The 21,941-nt window shown below is 35.1% G+C and overlaps 1 protein-coding gene across 1 annotated transcript in view; it reads left to right on the plus strand.

The window, feature by feature from the left end:
• Positions 1–21,640, plus strand: part of LOC115440247 (transcription factor hamlet) — a 106,203-nt gene extending 84,563 nt beyond the window's left edge. The window contains exon 3 of the mRNA XM_030164472.2: positions 19,098–21,640. Within this exon, the coding sequence (XP_030020332.1) occupies positions 19,118–19,900 (783 nt within the window). The 5' untranslated portion in view covers positions 19,098–19,117 and the 3' untranslated portion in view covers positions 19,901–21,640. The remainder of the gene's footprint in view (positions 1–19,097) is intronic.
• The last annotated feature ends 301 nt before the right edge of the window (positions 21,641–21,941 follow it).

A 21,941-nucleotide genomic window follows, 5' to 3' on the forward strand; every position in this document is an offset into this window, starting at 1 on the left:
ATTTAAATTTCCAACATAAAATTTTACACCAACACTTCCCATCTGAACAAAATAAACCTACTGAAACCATTAAGTTCTTAATTACGAGAATCAGTGCAGATCTTGACCTGGCATTACATCGCGCGATTATGCCAGCCTCAGATTACACTTCCATTGAGTGCAGTGTAATGACAGCGGTCTAGTTCTGTTATCATTGGGCCCGAAGGTCGATTGTCTGTAATGTGTCTGATTAACAGGTATTGCGTAATTGTGCACGTTGAACTGTAATATGCGATGTACACTTCCTATGCACTTTTACAGTATTGTTCTACAAGATCGAGATTAATGTCTTATCTAGACTTTTATCTTATAAATGTACGGAAGGTAAAATTATTCGTGAAATGTATGACCTGTTATATTTACCAACTTACTACTACAATATTTGTATTATGGAGGGAAAATTTATTTTTAAATTTTATTTAATTTTATATATTTTCATATGCCCAACAACGGTTTTCACATTATAACATTACGTTATATTATACATTTAAATAGTGTTAAACTGAATATGACGAACCAATTTAGGTAAACACAGCATATATATACATAAGATTAGAACTTAACTAATTGACAATTTTACCCTCGATATATTAATCGCTAATTATGAAAAATACAAGCAAAAATGTATTAGTACTAAGCTTGTCCGACTGCGGTAGGTAACCGTCCAACCCTCGAAACGTGTACCAATTATATAAACGATGGTTTATATATATTCCTTACATATTGCTATTACAACATAAATCAGCCCGAACAAAATATGTAAGTATGACAAGTAAACACGTATTGGCCTCGTTATGGCCACAGTTTCTATTAGAGACAGTGTACACGCGACAAATTAATTATTTTTAATCTGACTTGTGCCGTCATCATTACGTTAATATATCGTTGCATCATTAAATCGATAACATGCTGAAATTGATTATGATTTTTGCTCGGTTCTTGTTAGACAGATTTATTGTATATACGTCAGTTGCGTAGTTACGGAATAATACATTAATTATGAATTTCTAAGTGAATTGAGAAATCAACAACTTGGTACAGCAATAATAATATGATTTATAGTATAAACAGTAGAGGCCCTTATTGGGCGAATTAACTTTACTTTAAAAGCAATTTTAATATATTTTTTATGTTATTCGTTAAGTGAAGGTATAAAGTATTAAACAAACAATATAGAAACGATATATATAAACTTAATATTGATCTATAATGTCTAATACAGAGAGCTTTAAAATATTAAATGTAATAAAGTAATTAAAGACAAACCAACATAATTGTAAAAGAGATACGACGAAGTTTTTTAGACTATATTACATTTAAAGCACAGAATGAGGAAACTCACACGGACTATTTCAACTAAGTATGTATTTATTTAATAGAAATCGTTCCATGTCATGTCCATGAATATCGCTTAAGTTACTGTCAGTTATTGTTCGTAATACAATGACATATTTAGTCTAACTGCTTATATAAGTGAATATTACTTATTATTCGTGTATTTATATAAAATTCTTGGAAAAGATGCATATAAATGATGGCCCAGAAAAAACATGAACAACAAAAACAAAACAAAAAACAATGTGCATCGTCCCTAACACGGTCAATTATCATGACGGTCAAACTCTGATAAACGTTGTACCAAGACATTTGCATACACGATCCACATTCTATCCACGACCACAACATTAAACATATAAAACACTGTTCGCGCTGATTGTGGACACGTAGCTTACGACAGCGCGCCTTTATTAAATAATAGGACATATCACGGCTTAAGGGTTTTGTTACTGTGAAAATGTAATTTGGATCTATGTAAAAATTTATTTGTTTCCCACAACATACTTCACAAAATAATTTGACAAAATAACTTAAGTTGAGATAGTAAGTGATGGCATTTGAGTTAAAATAGAATCGATTTTCATCCTTCAACACAACATCGATTCAATGATTTAACACTTTCAATGACATACCCAAAAACCAAACAAAAAAAAATCACAATATGTAACGCATAAATCGAATTCGTGTCCCCACGGCTCAGAATCTCCATTCACTGCCACAACCAAATGTGCCATTAGTGATATGTACAAACACTCACGAGGGAGGAGACAACCTTGCCCGAGTTCTTGAAGATAAACATCACTGGTTATAGATTTATGATATACGCCGAGGTGACGTGATTGTGAGGATGTACTTAATGCACTTTATAAAACATTCATTGCAGTGGGCGGCTTCGAAACTGGGCGCGAAACTAAACATAACCTGCCGCTAATACATTGCACACCGTCTGTAAGACTATGTTTTGCTCATGTAAAATAGTGATGCCTTTTTAGTTTTACGCTAATCTTCCAACACATCAATGTACACGAAATTGAAACATTATTTATTCTGGCTTAAAACAGTTTACGCTCTTTTTACCTCTTACGTCTAATTTGGGTGTTTTTTCGGTATTATTAATACACACACACCGTCTACAAGACTATGATTTTGTTTATGTAAAATACTGATGCCTTTTTAGTTTTACGCTAATCTTCCAACTCACCATTATATTACGTGAAATTGAACCATTGTCAGTTTTGGCTTAAAACAGTTTCCGCGCTTTTTACCTTTCACACCTATATTGAACGTTTTTCCTTTATATATTTTTTTTTAAAATGTCTGTGCAATAATCTAGTGTTTTTTTTAGTAACTTAGGCCCGCAATATATTTACATAGTCAATATACACGCATAATGCCAAAAGTAAAGTAAATTAAACTGAAGCAATTTTCTCGCCTCGCACCTGCGATTCTTGAAAGGAGTTACATAGTTGCCTTGTGTGCATAAAACGGCGAGGCAATTCTGACCCGCATCGACAGGCGAGACTCGCCTTATGAAACTTGCCGCAAGAAAATTGCTTCGTCTAATTGATGCATTTCAGTAGACGTATTTAGACATAATATGTATGGTAGCTGGGGCCAGTACTATACGAAATAGTAAGTACAACACGAAATTTTTTTGCAAGACAATGATTATTCTCAAAAACTTTCATATTAACTTCTACTATTCCATTACACTACCTAAATTAAATACACGAGCACTTTAATGTTAACATCTGCTACTCTATTACACTATCTAAACTAAAATATTAAATGATATTTAGTCCATCCATTATTTCATAAATATCGCAAATATTACATAAAAGACAGTCACAGTATTAAGCTATTAAATCTATAAACGTAAATATTTTAATGTTCTATAATGTTAAAACGTCATAAAAATGAACTGTAAAATTTATAGTTGTTTGTACTATGGACTGATATTAAGACGTAACGGATATATTAATCGTTTTGAGCTTTATGTTTTGTGGATACACGTCGTAATTAACAAATTCATTTAAAACACTTAATTTCATAGTAAAGCAAAACAGTAGTGATACAATTCTAAATATTTTTCGAGTTTATTACAGAATTAATCTTATCACTATCAATTCTGCTTATAAATAGTGTTAAAATTTCTGCTTTGGGAGTACACATCGCAGTTAACAAATTCATTTAAAAAGCTTAATTTCATAGCTAAACAAAATAGCGGTGATGCAATCCATATATTTTACGAGTGAATTAGAATTAATCATGTCACTATCAATTCAACTTATAAATAGCATTAAAACGATTTATATAAAACTCGCAATGAAAACTAAATAAAACCAATAAATTCTAATCAATTTAATTAAACACCGACAGTTCCTATAAATAACAAAAGACAATCGTACACAATCACATGTGCACGTATGTATGTATGTATGTGCGGACAGGGTCAGTATAACACTGAATCCTCTGTAACAATGCTAACTGCTTTATTAACATAACATAGATGTTATAAATGGAACATGTGGAAGGTCGAGATGCTTATCGTATCTTATATCTATAGAAATGTGTATGGTCTTAATGCGAGCGGACATCGTGGGATTCTGTAATATTGAATACAGTTATTAGAATTAATGTATATTACATATGCACTGGGCAATAAACGTACATATATTTGGAGAATCTTTATATAATATGTACAAGATAATCTAGTTGTAATATCATTTTTTACTAATACTTATAGATAATAATTTTATTGAAAAATTACATAATATGTTTTACAGTTAATACCAGTGGTTTAACAAAACCAATTTCTAAAAACAAAAATAAAGTATGTACCAAGGGTATCCAAACTAGGCCATGCCTGTACCTTGGCATACCATTAAAAAATAAATATCGTATAAAATTTGGATTTTTTTTGTATATGGGATTTTAGTTTGTACCATTGATTCCCAAAGTGGTCCAGCTGGACACCCAGGGATCCTTGGGAGACTCGACGGAAGTCTACGTAGGCGTGGCCAAAAAATGAGGGTTCAAAATTCTTAAGAGGGGTTCTACGAAAATTTATCTGGTTTTGATAGTAAGGTACTAAAATGTCGGCTTGACTTCACTTAATGTAAGCAGATAATATTTTAAGAATCTCAGTGACTGTTACGTGTACAAAATTTGCATAATCTAGGGAATAATGTAGAAATATTCCCCAGATTATGCAAATCATCAGGGGGTCGATCTGAGTCAGAAATTTTTTTTAAAGTGGTCTCTGAGAAAAAAAAGTTTAAGTACCTCTGGTTTATAGTATACAACTAGCATAAGTTTATTTAACCTCAGACGATTAACTCTCTAATCATCCAATCGAACTAAAATATAAATCCAAATCACTTAAATAGGTTCATTAGTTAGCGAACTAGTTTCCTAAGCTCTTACAGAACGTTTGAACGATAGAAATCTTTCGCTGATTGATGAAAAAATGCCAAACGCTTTAAGCGTCACATAGTAGACATTAGTTCAGGTTTTAAAAGGAGACAGTGGCGTCGCATCGGACGTATAAAAAGTTGCAAGTATCTGCAAAGAATTGAATGGGTACAGTCGACGTCTAAAGTAGTCACGGAAAATATTTTATTTTTTATAATTGTTTGGTATAATATAGCTATAATGCTCTTAAAAGCATTTTATGAAAGATCATAATGTTATATTAGCCAACGTGCAATGATAGTGTAGTAAATAAGTACAAAAACATAATAATAAGTGAGTTATAAGTTTTACATAAAATTAATGTTACAGTTTTTGCAATTATAAATTCAGTAAGTTAAACGCTATTGATGTAATACTAATACTTACTCCGTAAATTAACGGTCCCGCAATGCCACCATATGACACCACGTTATGTGCTCAATTAAAGATATTAATAAATAAATCATACCTACCATTGACTTTACAAGACTTTTAATATAACGTTACATTTAGAACAATGTGTCGTCGATAATACCAATATTTATACCTTTAAACGTATTAAAAACCTGTCGCTGTCAAACGACCAGACGTTCTATTTGAAATTTCAATCTAAAGTAAAGCAACTACATAAAATATACGGAGTGAATGCAACCATCTTTTTGTATCACTTTTTAAATTCATTGCATTTTAAACTGAGTTGATTATATTGTTCATTACAGTTTCACCTCAACGCGTTGATGTCTTTTCTACTGATTATCTGTTCAATTCATTTTGTGTTTATTTAATACATTAAAATCAAAATGTTTATAGATACAGTAAAACGACATTGCATTTGTATTATTCGACATTTTATTAGTGCTTAGTTTCATGGCTTAAAGTTATTTAGTAGACAATCTAATCTTGATCCAATTGTTTCGAAAATACTCTATAACTATAAAAATTATTAACAAATAGAAGTAGTTCCAAACAACCTATCAAGTACAGTTACCAAACCTACTAATACCGAACTCAATACACAATATTAATTCTAAAAAAAGTGTTGTACGTCCTCTATACAAATCTCTTAATATTTGCACTCGAATTTAAATAGCAATCCAAAGCGACATCGCTTCACTTTCACCGATCAAATGTATAATTACTGTAGGCGTACGTCTGTTATGTGATAATCCATGACACTTGTCGCATCCGGCCGCCTCGGGCGATAACAAGGTAATATCTGTAGCAGTGTATCTAGTTTGAAGGGAAAACATTGTGGAAAATCTAAATGTTTCTATCTTTATAGACTCTTTAGTTTACTCGAGAAAGGAAATTCGTATATTTATTTCAGTGGTTTATTTTCTAGCTAGCGCGGCGTCCACCCACGAGGTGGACAGATGACCTAATAAAACTCGGGGGAGGTCACTGGATGCGGGCCAATTCAATCTGGAAATATTTTAAGGAGTCCCATGTTCAGTAGTCGACATCCTGCGGCTCATGATGATGATGATGATGATGATGATTTCAGTGGTGTAAAGAGTAGGAATAGGGTTAAATGTCGAAAACATATAGAAAATGTCTCATTTTGTAACATTAATACTACACATACGTCATTTCAAGACAAATTGTCAAATTCTATCATATGTCAAAACGAACGTAAATGTCATTTGATCTGCATGATAACGGTCTATTCGGTTATAGCTTCGCCATTAACCCGTCATGTATAAAGAGATAGATATGATGAATGACACATAATTTTTTTCGTCATTCAATCTTTCCATGACACGTAAATATATAAATAGTAAAAGAAAAGTTTAGTAATTTCATTTAGTCTATTACATTTGAAAATCGTATTAGACGTTTTGGACTAGGATCAATGAGGAGTCCATTTTTTTAAAATATACATAATTCCCTAACATCTTTACTTTCTGAATATATTAATGTAAATTGTGAATTTAGTCAAACCATATAATTTTGCCTGAAAATGTGCCTTTTACAGCATCAGCATATTGTGGTAAAATTAGGAACTAATTGCTTCTACAGACAAAGTTAACTTTCGAAAGAAAAATACAAAGTCATGCTTTAAATGAAAAATCACCAGTACTTCAGTGTCATATTCTTATTTAAAAACAGGTTAAACCAATACACAAATTAATACCATAAAAAATAATGAATCACATCCTTTGCGGACTATAATCAGTGACGCAACAATACCAACAACCGATATTAAGTCAGTACATTCAACTAACCATTAAACCAATTTCTAACTTTCGTTTAAATTAATATTTATTTTAAAACTATCATTAATTTCATAATCAAATTTTTACGGCGCCGTAACGGCATGGCGGACTCGTTTCGTGATATTATTTTTTGCCAGCACAGTAATCAGATATTGGTTTGGTGCAAATCAGAGCAATTTAGTTTTGCATCATATCTAGTTTGAATTTTAATGAAACTGGTTTTGCCGGTGACGATGTGCTGTGCATTTTTATTTCATACTTGGACTAGTTATCGCTACTGTGTACTGATTTCTAATGATAGGTTTCGATCAGTTACGTTTATTCGTTATTGTATTTTTTGTGGTTGCGACATAGTATGGTGACCGAGAGTTGGTAAAAGTAGAGAGATTATTATTCGTAACAGGAATTGTTACTAGGTAGAAGTTATTTTTGTCTAAATGTTAAAATTCGGATGATTATAAAAAATATTCTCAGTATAAATGATATCAAAAATCCAAAAAGATGATTCGCGTTTACCGAATCTTTTCTAAGAATATATCAACATATTATCGTATTAAAGATCAAGGCGATGAGCAGAACTAACTTGGGTTTATCGCTTCTAATAACATATAAAATGCTTCTATTTATAGAGAAGACATTTAGTTTATAAATTATATTCCCAACAAAACACATTCATAGAAGTATTAATCAAAAACAAAGTAGCGCTTTTTGTACTTTGATTTCACGGAATCTTATCTCTATTTGTAATATTTTTTGCGGATTGGGATTGTTTGATATCTCAAATGACACGAGACAAGAAGACAAGTTACTTATCGATAACAATCGAAATACAAACTTAAATAAAACAAACCTCATTGTATCATAAGACGTTTTAGTTATTTTTATTATTTAATTCTTTTGGCGAGCTTCTGTTTCATTTCAAATAATCGAATTATTGTTTTTTTACTATCGACTGCTTTAACGTGATTAGCGCAATCACCAAAATCTACAAAGAAATATAAACTTATAAAACATAATACATTTTGGAAAATGTATTTTTAATTCAATGCAATGCAAATGTAAAATATTTCTTATTGGGTAATATACATAGTATAATTTTATTATAACTGGATATATTCGATTCTTACCGACTTCCCTATCGCAATTTATGTAAAATCCCAATATCATTAGAACGATTTGCAGACCGAATACTCATATTAGTATATTATGTAATGTCGGATTCCACCCTTTACCACTGCAATATACACAAAACATACCACACCTTAATCCTACATATAGCAGGATAAAGAATAATTTTCATCAAATGTATTGTGGTAACCGAGTACAAGTGTGTGCTTGTACAAGCAGATTCTAATTCAACAACGACACGCGACAGGTTGCTAGTGATAGTGTTACAAGCGCTGCGGTGCCACAGTAATCTCGAATAGAAACGCTTGACGGACGCCAACGCGTACAACCGTAATGTAGGTACATGCCCCACACAATAAGAGATGCGATTTTATCGATTTAGCTGATTAGGCTTAGATTCGTAAAGGTTGGCAAGCCAAAATATATTTTTTCTTATAAACTATAAAGAGCATATTGCAATAACCGTGTTCAAGACAAAATAATTTGTTAACTACCGTGGTCATGGTAAGAATTAACTTATGTTATGACCACCGGTGACACTTCTATTAATATTATTAAGTCAGATACGCGTATAGCAAAAGTTGTAGGAAAACAGTACGCTAAAAATATTAACGAATACGTGTATTGTGTAAACATTTTTTATATTATTATATGTGTGAGTGTAAAAGAGCACGCGTAGCAAGATTTTTTTTTTTTGTCGGGTAATTGCTGTGAGTAAGGCGACCGTTATTCAAAATACAGGACCCATTTTGATGACGACCTCCATAATAAAGCTACCAATTAATATTACTCTAGAAGAGTAACTTCTGTCTGCATCAAATAAAAATCCTTAATTGAATACATTGCCAAAAACTTATAAAACGCATAATATTTTTATCGCTTACTATAGCACCGCTTTTAGTGTGACATACTACAGCAACTTACGTAGGTGGTCACGGCTTTATCACAATACCGACGGAGTTTGCATTGCGTTCCGTTGGTTTATGTTATACTTCCCCTTCATAAATATTAAGAAACGGACATACAACGGTATAGCTGTGCTCATATAAATTACATGGATGTTTGCGGAACTATATGAAAATTAGATAGTAACAAGTTGTTTGTAGGAGTAACGAATTAAATATTTTACAAGAGATAGACCTCTATACTATTTAATTTATATCATTAATTGACCATTTGGACTGGGTAGGTAGTGGTTGTAAAAAAAAAGATTCTGTAAGAGTGCTCAAAGAAACCAATTTTGTGTTGCTTTTCTAGCTGTCTTTACAAGGGCACCAAAATGACCACCCCCCCTCCTTCTCATTGCCCACCAATACCATGATAATAGTAAGCTGGTGTTGTAATTGTTTAGTAGGAGTAATTTTTTTTTATATATATAAAATTCTAAATATCCCAGCGTATCAATCAAACAGTCAATCCATACCCAACAACCGACACTATTTATGTCAAAATCACCGCTAATACACGAGTTTCTGTCATAAGAAATTTATAGCTAATTCTGCACTTAATTATGTTCTCAAAGCGAACAATTGTATTAGAAATCATAAATAATGATACGTCAGTTTAGTCATATTTAATGACAACTATTAACGGTCTTCGTACTTATTGTTCTTGTAAACAATGAGAACTTAAGTTTATGCTTCGAAATTTAAATAGTTTTAAAAGCAGTAGGTTCTTGAAATTAAACTAATTTTCCGGATTCCATCGCGGTTTTTGTATTTTATTTTTCTCCCGACGTTTCGAAGACTTTGCAGCCGTCATGGTCACGGGGGGGACCATGAAGGCTGCAAAGGCTGGAAAATTAGTTTAATTTCAATGTCTAAAATTCGCGTAAACATAAGAAATCAGTAGGTTCTTTTTATTCGCGGGAAAAATGCGATGTCGCTATTACCACTTGAGTGAAACGGGAAGCTGTTGGTCCTGATAATATGTTGATTATAGCGCGCAAAATTAACATATTTTTAATTTAAATAAAGCTATAATTTCGCCCATTTCTAGTTAATGTGGTCAGTATCTATCCAATTATGGGACATTCCAGGTTTAAAAAGTCAACGGTTTACATCATTAAAATATAGTTTTCCATTAGTCTTAACTAATAATGTCAATTCGTTGGCATACGATAAACATTGTAAATTCATGTTCAATTTGACAGCAGTTATTTACTGAATTAAGACTTGATATAATTTGGGAAGCATGATTAATGGGCCTATGATTGGACCTTATCACGCTATTTTGTTTGATATTTATTTACCAGCTGTATTCGATACTGGTGGATGCCACATTCTGTAATTAGTAATATACGAGGAACGAAGAGCATTGTTGAGAATTGATACTCTAAACACGAAGGCGGTGCGGAGGCGCTCAAGAGGCGCGTCGCCGAGGCGTCCCATGGCGTCTGCGCAATCAAAACGCGATACATCATTTTAATACTGGACATGTCACCGCAAATCTGAATCTCCAATGCAAATGAAATGCAGCGCGTTTACGAAGTACGCTCTAATGGTAAACTATAAATTATAAGACAGGCCAGTCCTGCTATCTGCGCGCGTCTCTGTACAGAATTTCGTTGAGATTATAAGCTGAATACGTAATGGAAATGCATTATTCTAAACGTTTCTGGCTCAATATTTCGTGCGAAATTACGTGCCGAGACGGAAACGGCTCGTTAACCGGTGTTAAAATAAAATTGTCGGGCCCTAAAATGGTGATAACCGAAAAGAGGCGAGACTTAAGTGGTCTCGTTAGCTCCCGAGTGTTAAACAGGTGGTTTACGAGTGCAATGATTAGACCGCGTGCGAGGGTATAAAGAGACGCGAAACTCCTTTATGTTTAGTATTTTATCCGTATCTGGCGACTTCTCGCAGTATCTACACGGCAGTTACAGCCTACGCTTGTCTATAATGTAAATCAGTCGGGGTTATCAGTCGTCACTTTAACTTGAAGTGTCCGACTGGTACCTAAAAGCCTTGGGCAATGTAAGCAATGCGTAAGTCATGTGAACCAACCGACATTATTTATACCTTGAAAGCTGATATTTTCTATGTTTGTGTTATTTAAATTCCATTAGATACAAAAGGAAGTCACGTATAGGAACAGTTTAGCTGACGTGTCCCCTTTGCAATAATATACGCTAATGAAAATGCTAATTGCCGCCAATAATATTTAATGTCTTGTACTACATTATGAACGCATAATTAACAATTGCACAGACTATCGCGCGACAAATTTGTAAAGCTAGGATATACATAGCCCATTGGTTTAGATCCGCTGTCTTCATACGCTAGTCGACGTTACTCAGTAGCATAAAATACGGTTTATCGTCTTCGCTTGCGCATTTCCTTGTCCTTTATCTTTCTCGAAAATAGTTACGAGATTATTCCGTTCATAATCCGATTTTTCCTGTTGTATTAAATGTTATATTTTAGCTAAAGGTTATAGGAACGTATATCTACGAGCGTCTTCGACATTAAACATTCAAACCTTAGTTGCTTAAAATAAATCATCTTATTAATTCTTGGGCCTGATTCTTGAATCTCGTAGTAATTCTTGCATTGTAAAGTTTACAAAATTTGATGATAAGAAAATATCAAAAAGTTCAACCAATGAGAAACATTACAAATCTCAATCATCGCCAGAATTATACCAGTCTATCATAGGCGTCAAGATGAAAGCGGATTTTCACACGCGTGGACGAAATTATATCCAGTCCAAAATAAGAAATATCTAGTAAACTTGACTAGTAATTTAATAAATACCTACTTACCTATCTGTTTAAACAAAGATACACGTATTTCATAATCCACAATGCCTACATCAAACTAATCCAGTCAAAAATCGCAGCTCGGCACGTATCTGTTGGGCGTACATTAGTTTACTTAGACTCAGTCTAACCTCGTGATATAAAGATTCGCATCTACAGTGCAAAATTATTTATTTATCTATGACAAAACATCAAGCGGCGATGATCTTGCGAAATTGCTCCGGTTTTCGCTGTGAGAAATTAAATGTTGCAACTTGGCGCGTGCCTCTTAGATTTTGCGAGATGTAGGTAATTAGACCAAACTTGTTCATAACTTGTGATGAATGGTTGCATATGCGTGTACATCATTTGCAGCGGTAACACAACGCGCTTGGCAACATCGGCGCCATCTTTGGGCATGCGCAGCGCCTGTTATCAAGCGACCTGATTGTTTCATCATTCAGTAACATAAAAAGTTAAAAATATCAATTGTAATCGTAATTTCTAATAAATCTAATTCTGATTAAAAACGTTCAGAAATCCTATATGACGAGCACTTCAATTGTACAAATAAAAAAAACGGAAACTGCGTTTTCAGCCATTACTAAACATACGTTTACACCAAATTGCCACTAGCTACCAGAGCGCACGACGCTTCCCATGCTTTAGTAACGCCCTTTACCGCAAAGCCCTTGGCGGCTCGCCAGCACAAACCATCTACCTTTATATACATCGTAAACAGTTTTACGCCTCCGGCTAAATGCACCTCTATACCTTTATTTAGTACCGTACACCTGATAATCAAGAGATATAAATACTGGTTAATTCTACATCATTTGTGTAGATATAATGTGCTTAACGTCACTTAAACACCAAATCCTATGACTGTTATTTCATAGGACTCGGTATGTCTGAATTTGATGTCTTATTTGATAGGTTATAGCGTTCACCGCCTTATAATGAAGGTTATGAAGTAGTGGCACGTACTCGTTTTAGTTTATATGGTTCGTTCGACGCAACTGTAGCTTCCTATATTGGGGTTTTGGATATTTATCTTTTATATTTATGTTTTGTTATATGATCTTATATTAAATGGAACGGCTAACTTTTGGTCGCAACTCCGCCCGCATGAAAAACTTTTTCCGGGATAAAAGTTCCGTTTTATATTTTCCTGGGATAAAAAGTAGCCTATGGCACACAGGAGTAATGTAGCTACCTATTAGTGGAAACAAATTGGAAATAGGTTTAGTAATTCCCGAGACTAGCGCGTTCAAACAAATAACTTTATATATTAATATAGATATTTGATGACGTAAATCTTAAATCAACTACATTGCAGCGAAAAATATAGAGCATAATATATGAGTATTTTATAATTTACTCAATAAAGTGTAAATTATACAAATCACAATCGAATCTTTATACACGGTCATCAATATAAAGGGAGGTACTGTCATTCGGCACATTTACATTTGATCGCTTCTGTTTTTACAACGCTAAACATACGAGATACAGGCTAAGAGGATATTTACTCGCTACAGTTAAGAATTGACGTGAAACTGGACCCGTTCGTTAATAAAATGTTTGATTTCAATCTGCAATAATAACAGGCTGTTAAAGTATTTATTGCACCAGATACAGCTAGAAACATAAATTGAAACACACCTTCACTGACCAACATTGGGCGGTTCTCAGGTCATCCAAAAACATAAATAAAATGCTTTATCTAGTTGGAATTTATTTATCGGTGCATTGGATTGGCAATGTCGCTCACATACTAATCACTGCTAAATAAGTTGTGTAGATATTAACGGAGAAAAAATCCCGATTTCCGGCGGTTCCCACGACGCGCGTCGCCCTGGTTCCCATGCAATTGCGCGTTAAAAAAAGCAACATTATTCGTAAGTGCGCATGCGTGGCAAATCAAACCCGCCATTGGCAGAATCGGCCTGCGCGCTGTATTAAATGCCCACTCTAAAATGCGCAGAATTCCGAAGTGATTGGTCCATAAGGGCAACGCGATAATGTATTAGATAATTATTTCACTTGGCAACTCGAACATCGGCGAGTGCCTTGAATACTCAACGCGCTTTTCGGATAGCTTGTTTGGAACTTTATTAGCCTACGAGTGTGGCATACGAAAATAATGAATTTATTTAACGGCACTCGCTTGACTCATTCATTAGGTGTTACTTTGAAATGTGCTATAAACGGACACCCGTAGCCACTTAAGTACTATAGAAATTTTAACGGTTTGCTAACCGGGGTTTGTCTTTAAACATGCATTTACTAACGATAACAAAGTATAGTATTTAGCACTTAAGTAAACATTTATTTGACGGTTATGAGAGCCCATTTTATCTGTAGTTTGAGTGGTGAGTGGTGTTTAAGGAGACATTCATTACAAACACTATTGGTTTAGTCATCTACGTTTGCTGTTAATACTTTTTCATCTTATACCAAATGTATCTTAATTTCAACACATCTAATGCATCCATTGAATGTACCCAAAAATCGACATCGCCTTAAACTCAAACCAGAAAAATAATCATAAAGCATTGCAAAAAATGTTCTCACAAATTTGATACCCGTCTAAAACCCGGTCCCATCACAGTTGACGTTCAATAAAGAAACTTGAAATGACATCTCCTAATATAGTATAAAGAATGTGCATTTAGCAGGACAATCCAATGCGTGGTTTTGCAATAATCGATGTCTAATAAACGATATGATACGTCCGCGGGCATGATCGATCCATCTTTACATCACAAGCATTTAGTCCTCGTCCTGCCTCCATACATCGAATAGTGATTTCATATCTCGACATAAGGCGATCGGCGCGACGCGTTTCCTAAAATAGTGATGTGAAATAAATCAAAGATCTCGCTTGTCGATACGATGTCGTCTAAAAAAGCAAGCGGCGCGTGTGAATCTCCTCCAACCACGATGCATGAGAGAATATGATTCGGAATGTCGAGTATCGACTCGGTGACTTATGCGATTGCTCACTTCGATTTTAACGATATCTGAACGCGTATTGCTAATAAAATTTTACTCTTTATTTTAAATTACCGCATTAATTATTCCGCTGTTGAGTTTTATTGCGTCGAGTTTTTCATTTCATAAGACATTTTATAGTTTTATATTTATTATTACGTTTACATCACTTGTGGTTGTTACGCGGACATTTTTCTACTTTTGCAAGACAATCGTCGGAGCTATTCTTTCGCTTGAATTGCGAAGGACCGGCTTCGTGACTACGCAGTATTGCGACCTGTGGTAGCGGTCTAGTTTTTTTGTTAACCACTATACTATCGATACGCAGTGGCAACCGCTAGTGCAATCTCTGTTCTAGACCTATTGTTATTGAATCGCGTTTTTTAGATAGCATTTGCTTGAAATGTTCTCTGTATTGTTGTATTTATAAATTGCTAAATCCATAGCAGCTTATTGTCTTTAAATGTCAATTCTCAGATTAAGAAACTGTTTATCAGCTATCATCATCATCTACTACTAAAGTAGCACAAATGCTTTTTATAATCTGTAAATGTATAGATTTGGGGATTATCGCCGCCCTACTGTAGGAGCGTATTACATTACCAATCGATTAGTTGATAGTAAAATGGAAGTGTTCATTTTAAATAGACATAATAATATTATGAATAATAAACATGACCATTAGATCATCAATTGGCAACCTTTAAATCCATAACATCAATAACTGAAAAAAACAGCAACAAAAATAAAGTTTTGTCAAAAGATTATTTTCTATATTTTTCATCGTAAATTTTTCAAATATTATCGCGGTTTTTTATATTACAATTTTGTCCCGACGTTTTGAAGACTTTGTAGCCCTTATGGTCCCGAGGACATTGAGGTTGGTCGTCCGAAAAGTCATTCACAATATCTACCTACATTTACAATTATAAAAGAAATCACTACGTAAATGTCAACACAAAACACACTACCTATCCGCTGTAGGTGTGTTAAGTCACGGAGCCGCAACCAAGCGAGACTCGTATCATTGGTTGTTTACGAACACTATAACATCCCATTACACGTCTGTGATTGATGATCGCGCGTGCTCGCATCATGCATTATAATTTAATATCTCGTATTAAATTTTGCGCACAAAAAATATACCCGGTCGAATTATCGATACATTGAAGATGCACCTCTCTAATTACGCTAATGAGCTGTGACAATTTAATAACGGGTTTCATCGTAGCGTTAGTTTGTGATGTTAATAAATTCTCTTCTCTATTGGTCAAGGAGTTCGATTGCTTTGCCTTTAAGGCGTAGACCAAATTAGATTTAAATATTCTGACAGCATTCGAGAGGAACAAAACACGTTGTGTTTTTGTATTTACACAGAACGAAACGGCGCGTAGAATGTAAGACTTTATACTTTAGGATTAAGTAATAATTTCACACAACAGGCCCGTAACCACAATCCGAATAGGTAAAAGCGTACAAACATTTGATATGGAATCGTTCGAGACAAAATAGCGACGTCTCATTTACAGTTCACACCTCGGTGCGACCGTAATCCCTACATTATTATTGGCTGATAAATAAAGCAATTTATCGACGGCACACTCTTCGCCGCATAACATCGGATACATAAGATAATTGTAATTTATTTATTTAAACGTGTGGGACGAGCGGCGCGCCTATACGGAATGCGTGAAATCCGACAAAAGTGTGGCGGAACGTTTGGAGTGGCTTCACTCGCCGGAGGTGAACGAATAAGCGATTCAAATGCTAATATATCACCGGGCGGTGCGGCGTGACGGCTCTCATTGGCCACGCTATTTACATTAACATACATAAGCGTGCTCGCTCCGCCTACCATGCTAGTGCGTCACGCCGCTTCCGAACATCGTTAATTACTGGTAATTAGTGGATCGTGACCGACACTGGCGAGATGTGCCGCCGTCGTGAAAACATCGCCAACACTACATGCTCGCTACTCTCTATTCAGTACTACGCCAACATTGTATCCTCTCGTGAAATGGTGCGCTTTATGCCATCATAAAATATAAAAGCTTATCATTATTTCAGACGTCTTTGATCCCACCGATCCTGCGCGGCGAGTTTGTAATCTATTCGCTGTCTATAAGCAGTTTATGTTGGAACCGATAAATGATAAAATAAATTACTGCTTTTGTGGTTGCTAAAATTGTCTGTTATGCTTCTATCAATTTGAATTTTATACTTTAGCTTAAAAACCTACAATAAATAACTCAAACTTCGTAGACCAGTAATAAAAAACAAATCCATAAAATAGTGCATCATGTATTTTTTCTCGCACATCAATTTAAATGGATCCATTAATATTCATAACATGATAAAATAATAACTATTATCATTCTTAAAAAACAACATGTAAAGTAAATTTAAAACTAAGATACATTATGAAATTCTAAATTTAAAAATCAAATTAATTTGCAACTTATTTTTTTTTTTAGCCAGCATCAAAAACGATAACAGTATTAAAATTAAAAAGTAATTAGTTTATGTTGTCAATACAAGATATTTCGCCAGTGTCCGCGCGCAGGGAGCACACAAATCATAAAGCATGCGGCGCGAGCCTCACGAACGCGCCAAATATGGCGGCACCGACGTCGATGGCCGACCCTTGTTCAAAGGATTTATGCCCGCTGCTTTTGGTGCAAATTAGCTCGTGTCGGCTCGTAGGCGTGATCTAACAAATTTGCACCAGCAGTTCTTATGAGCATATTTTAGCTCGCGTTCACTGCAAACATCATTAGGGCGTAAATATAGAAATTATTGTAAGCATAATGAAAGGGGTGGGTCGCTAAACATAGTTCTGATCAGTTCAGGAAATTACCTATTTAATTTAGCTTTAAACTGATTTATCAAGTCGTTTACAGAATTATTGTAAAATTATAATTAGTCTTCATAGTCAAGCATAAAATTCTCCCATAAAATCACTAGGCCCAAAAAGCTATTTACAGAGTAATTATTATTATTCAAAGAACCATTCAGTAACGCATTCCTATAACCTCTTATTTCTAATGCTCCATCAAACCTTCATTGCAACAGTTGATTTCTCAAACCTCATAGTCGATAAGAGAGTCCACATACATCAATGTAACCAACAGTTACATAAAAACTAACCGATACGTCACGCTAAAATGGTCAGTAGTGACAACATAATGTGGTCTAAAATGTAAATGAATAGCGGGCGGGTGCGCACGCGCATGCCAACAATGCCGTGATACGTGGGTGATGCGCAAACGCCGATCAATCAACATAATGGAGTCGTTCAATTTATTGCCGAGCGATTAACGAACATTATTTTTGTATGTGGGCACAATGCATAGTACAATTAATATGCTAAACGAATAATTGTAATATTAACTCGCATAAAGGTGAACAAATGGCCAAACAATATAAATTACAATATAAAGAACTCGTCCCATTATATATTCTAAATATTTCCTCAATGGTTAGGTTAAGAACTAAAAGTATTTTTTTTATATTATATGCACGGTACATATATTGTTTCTAATATTTTCAATATCTCAATCTTAGTGTCAGTTATTATTATTGTAATATTTTCCCTGCAAATTCTTTAAAATAACAAGATTACTAAAACGTTCCACAAATATCCAAACAATTCATAAAATTAATGTCTGAAACTAGAAATTTTTATCGACGCTATATGAAATCGCGCTTGCCTTAAAAACGAAACATTGAACTGCCAATAAAGGCATGTTATTAATTAAAAAAACACAGTGGTTTCGGTAGCGAGTGCTCCAGTTACCGATGTCGTAAGTAAGTGGGCGTGCGTCGAAGGCGAGCGTAGGAGCCGACATCGATCAGGACACCCCCGCCGACCCCCCGCATACCCCCCGCCGACCGCCGCCCGCCGCCCGGTCGCGTCATTGCGAAACCTGCACGAGTTTTAGCATACCGGTGCACCGAGGATATTACAGCTGATTACAGGATGAGGCCAAAGTTGACCAATCGCGAAGTACTTGTTAAAACACCGAATGAATTTATAATTCGTCATTGACAACGTCCGGCTCGGTTTTGCTGCTCAGAAATGATAGCCGATGCTTATTTAGAACCATTTCAGCGTATTATTATAAGAACGTAGTTAAGTTAGGCATGAATGGGTATAATTAGATTCACAACTTTTTGTTTTGTTCCAGGTCGGTGCCGCACGAGCCCGATGAGCGCGTGCGCGGCGGCCGCCATGCGCGAAAAGCACGCGGCGCCGCGCCGCCTCGCCTCCCCCCCGCATTCCCCACACGAGCACCACTCCAGCCCCCTCGGCTCCCCTCGAGCCGACGAACCTCTCGACCTCAGAGTCACGCACAAACGTCCGCCACGATTGGAAGATGAAAACTGTAACCTGATCGCACCCTCACCGCCGCCACACCCAACGCATCCTGCACATCCAGCGCATCCAGCACTACTGCAGTTCTGTCGACGATTACCTTTGGCTTTACCGGCATCGTTCGGCCGCTACCCCTTCCTACCCGCAGCGGCGGCGGCGACCCTACTCGCCCCCGGCGCGCCCCGAGCACCGCCCGTGCCTCCTAATCCAGGAGTTCCGAGAGCGAGAGATCGCTACACATGTTCATACTGTGGCAAAGCGTTTCCGCGCAGCGCAAACTTAACGCGACACTTAAGGACACATACAGGTGAACAGCCGTACCGTTGTAAATACTGCGAGCGCTCCTTCTCGATATCTTCGAACCTTCAGCGGCACGTGAGAAATATTCACAACAAGGAAAGGCCGTTCCGGTGTCGTCACTGCGACCGCTGCTTCGGCCAGCAGACAAACCTCGACAGGCACCTGAAGAAGCACGAGGCGGAGAACGGCGACGACAGCCGCAGAAGATCTCCGGACGAGACGTACTTCGAGGAGATCAGATCGTTCATGGGGCGCGTGGCGCCGGCGCGACGAGCGGCCGCCGCCGCCACCGCCAGTGCCGCGGACCACACCTGATAGTGAACTATTCAGACCATATTTCCCGTTACAATAATCTGGTCGATGTATCCAAATGACTCTTTGTTTATTATACTGGATCTTGTTGTGTTTGCGGATTGCCTCCTGATTGTACCTATTTATCGCGCCATAAGTTTACCTTTTTATGAAATTTATTTGGAAGACTGGGTTAAAATGAGCATATTGTACCTTGAAAGATTATTTTCATATTGAAGAAACACATAAAATATGATCTTATTATAAGGATTAATAAATTCAAAATATATAATATATACATTTTAAAGAGTAATAAAACGCACAACATATACGATAATAACTACTCGTCCTCCAAACATAAGTCTTCCATTATCGATCAATTTACAATGTAATCAAATGTTCCACAAATTCAGGTGCACACTTAATATAGATTATTGTTACCGTAATACATTGGCGCATGTGCATAAGCGAAGTAAAGTGATTATAGGTATACTTGCCACCAAGTCGGCTATTAGATAAGAAGTGATAATGCATCTCGTGTACTTAATGTAAATATAATAATTGTTAATAGTATAAGTTAGAGCACGTACAGAATTCACTACCGATTTAATACACGAATAGTACGTACTCGTATGTATTCTCTGTCGAAAAGACATAAATAGACAAAATATATTTTAAGTGTTCAGAGTGTTCGCTATTTTAGATTTATAATTTCGTTATATTGTATGAATGTAAGTAGTTTCTTTGTATTTTTTTGTAAATTTCGCTTTATTCGATGTAAAATATTTAGTGTTATTAGTCTGAGAGGAAACGCCGGTTACCAATACAAATATAACTTGTTGCTTATTGATGATATTATAAATATTTCTTTTATAAATTGTTAGAAAAGTTGTTTAAAAATTATCACTCGGAATTTAATGCATGTTGCGTGAATTATATCGTTTTGGGCACAGGAATCATCTACCGTTGTGTTTACGATGCCCTCTTGTTAAGTTTCGAAATATTACGCAAATTAGAATTATATTTTAATATAATAATTTTGAGATTTTAAAATTAGAATTTAAATGAAATATCGTTAGAGATTACTACGACATTAAAAAAGCATTGTATTCCAAATTGTATACTAAATTTAGATAATTATACATCTGTGATTTTAATTTATTTCTGAGCTTCATTTGGTATTTTGTATATTGTCTCAAAAGATATCTCTCAAAGAACTAATCTAAACGTTCCTGTAAGTATAGATAGATCTCTATTATTGTTGCGAGTGTAAAAATATACTATCATTTATATATAAAACGTAACTTTATAATAAATAACCCGTCAATGAAAAAAAAAAGCCTTGATCCTATGACCAGTTGATATGAGATCTACTATTAAAAAATAAATTCACGATAAAAAGGTAAAAAATTGTCAGTGTGTAAGTTACCTTTGTGTGAATGAAATAATTGCCATGCCTCTTTAGCCCTTTCTATGCGGCGCTAAACAAAATTCTACCAAACGACCTTATAAATAAAGCTTATAATACAAAAATATTCCTTTTAGAAATAAAACGTGATTAGACAATCGCATGGAAAGGGTTAACGAATTCGTACCAAATTATTGAACACGCATGAGAGATGCTATTTAACTTATCACTAGAATGACTAAGATATAGAGATTATTACATCTATCGTTTTTGTATTTTTGATACCTATTGGTCGTTCCGAGGTCACCGATTACCTTTTCAAAATGAAATAAATAACAATAAACTTTTAATATGTATTTTTACTTATTTCTTTACTCCCACATTTCAATAACCATCACTATAAACAAAGTCTTAAGTCACAAAATCTGTCGTCACAAAATTCCATTCATGGTTCAAAGAGCTAAAAAAAACTTTTCGTATTCTTTCCTGTATTCAAATGTTGGCTCATAATTTGGATGGTAATTGGATCCAACGTTCTTCATAGTTTTAATACAAGTACACCAAAATAATAATTGGAATCAGGATGTAGTTGTAGAGCGTTGCTGGGCGTATTTTTTCCTAAAAAAAGAATTATATCTCAAAGCCACATCACATCCG

This window comes from Manduca sexta, chromosome 10, assembly GCF_014839805.1.
Source record: "Manduca sexta isolate Smith_Timp_Sample1 chromosome 10, JHU_Msex_v1.0, whole genome shotgun sequence".
Classification (NCBI taxonomy): Eukaryota; Metazoa; Arthropoda; class Insecta; order Lepidoptera; family Sphingidae; genus Manduca; species Manduca sexta.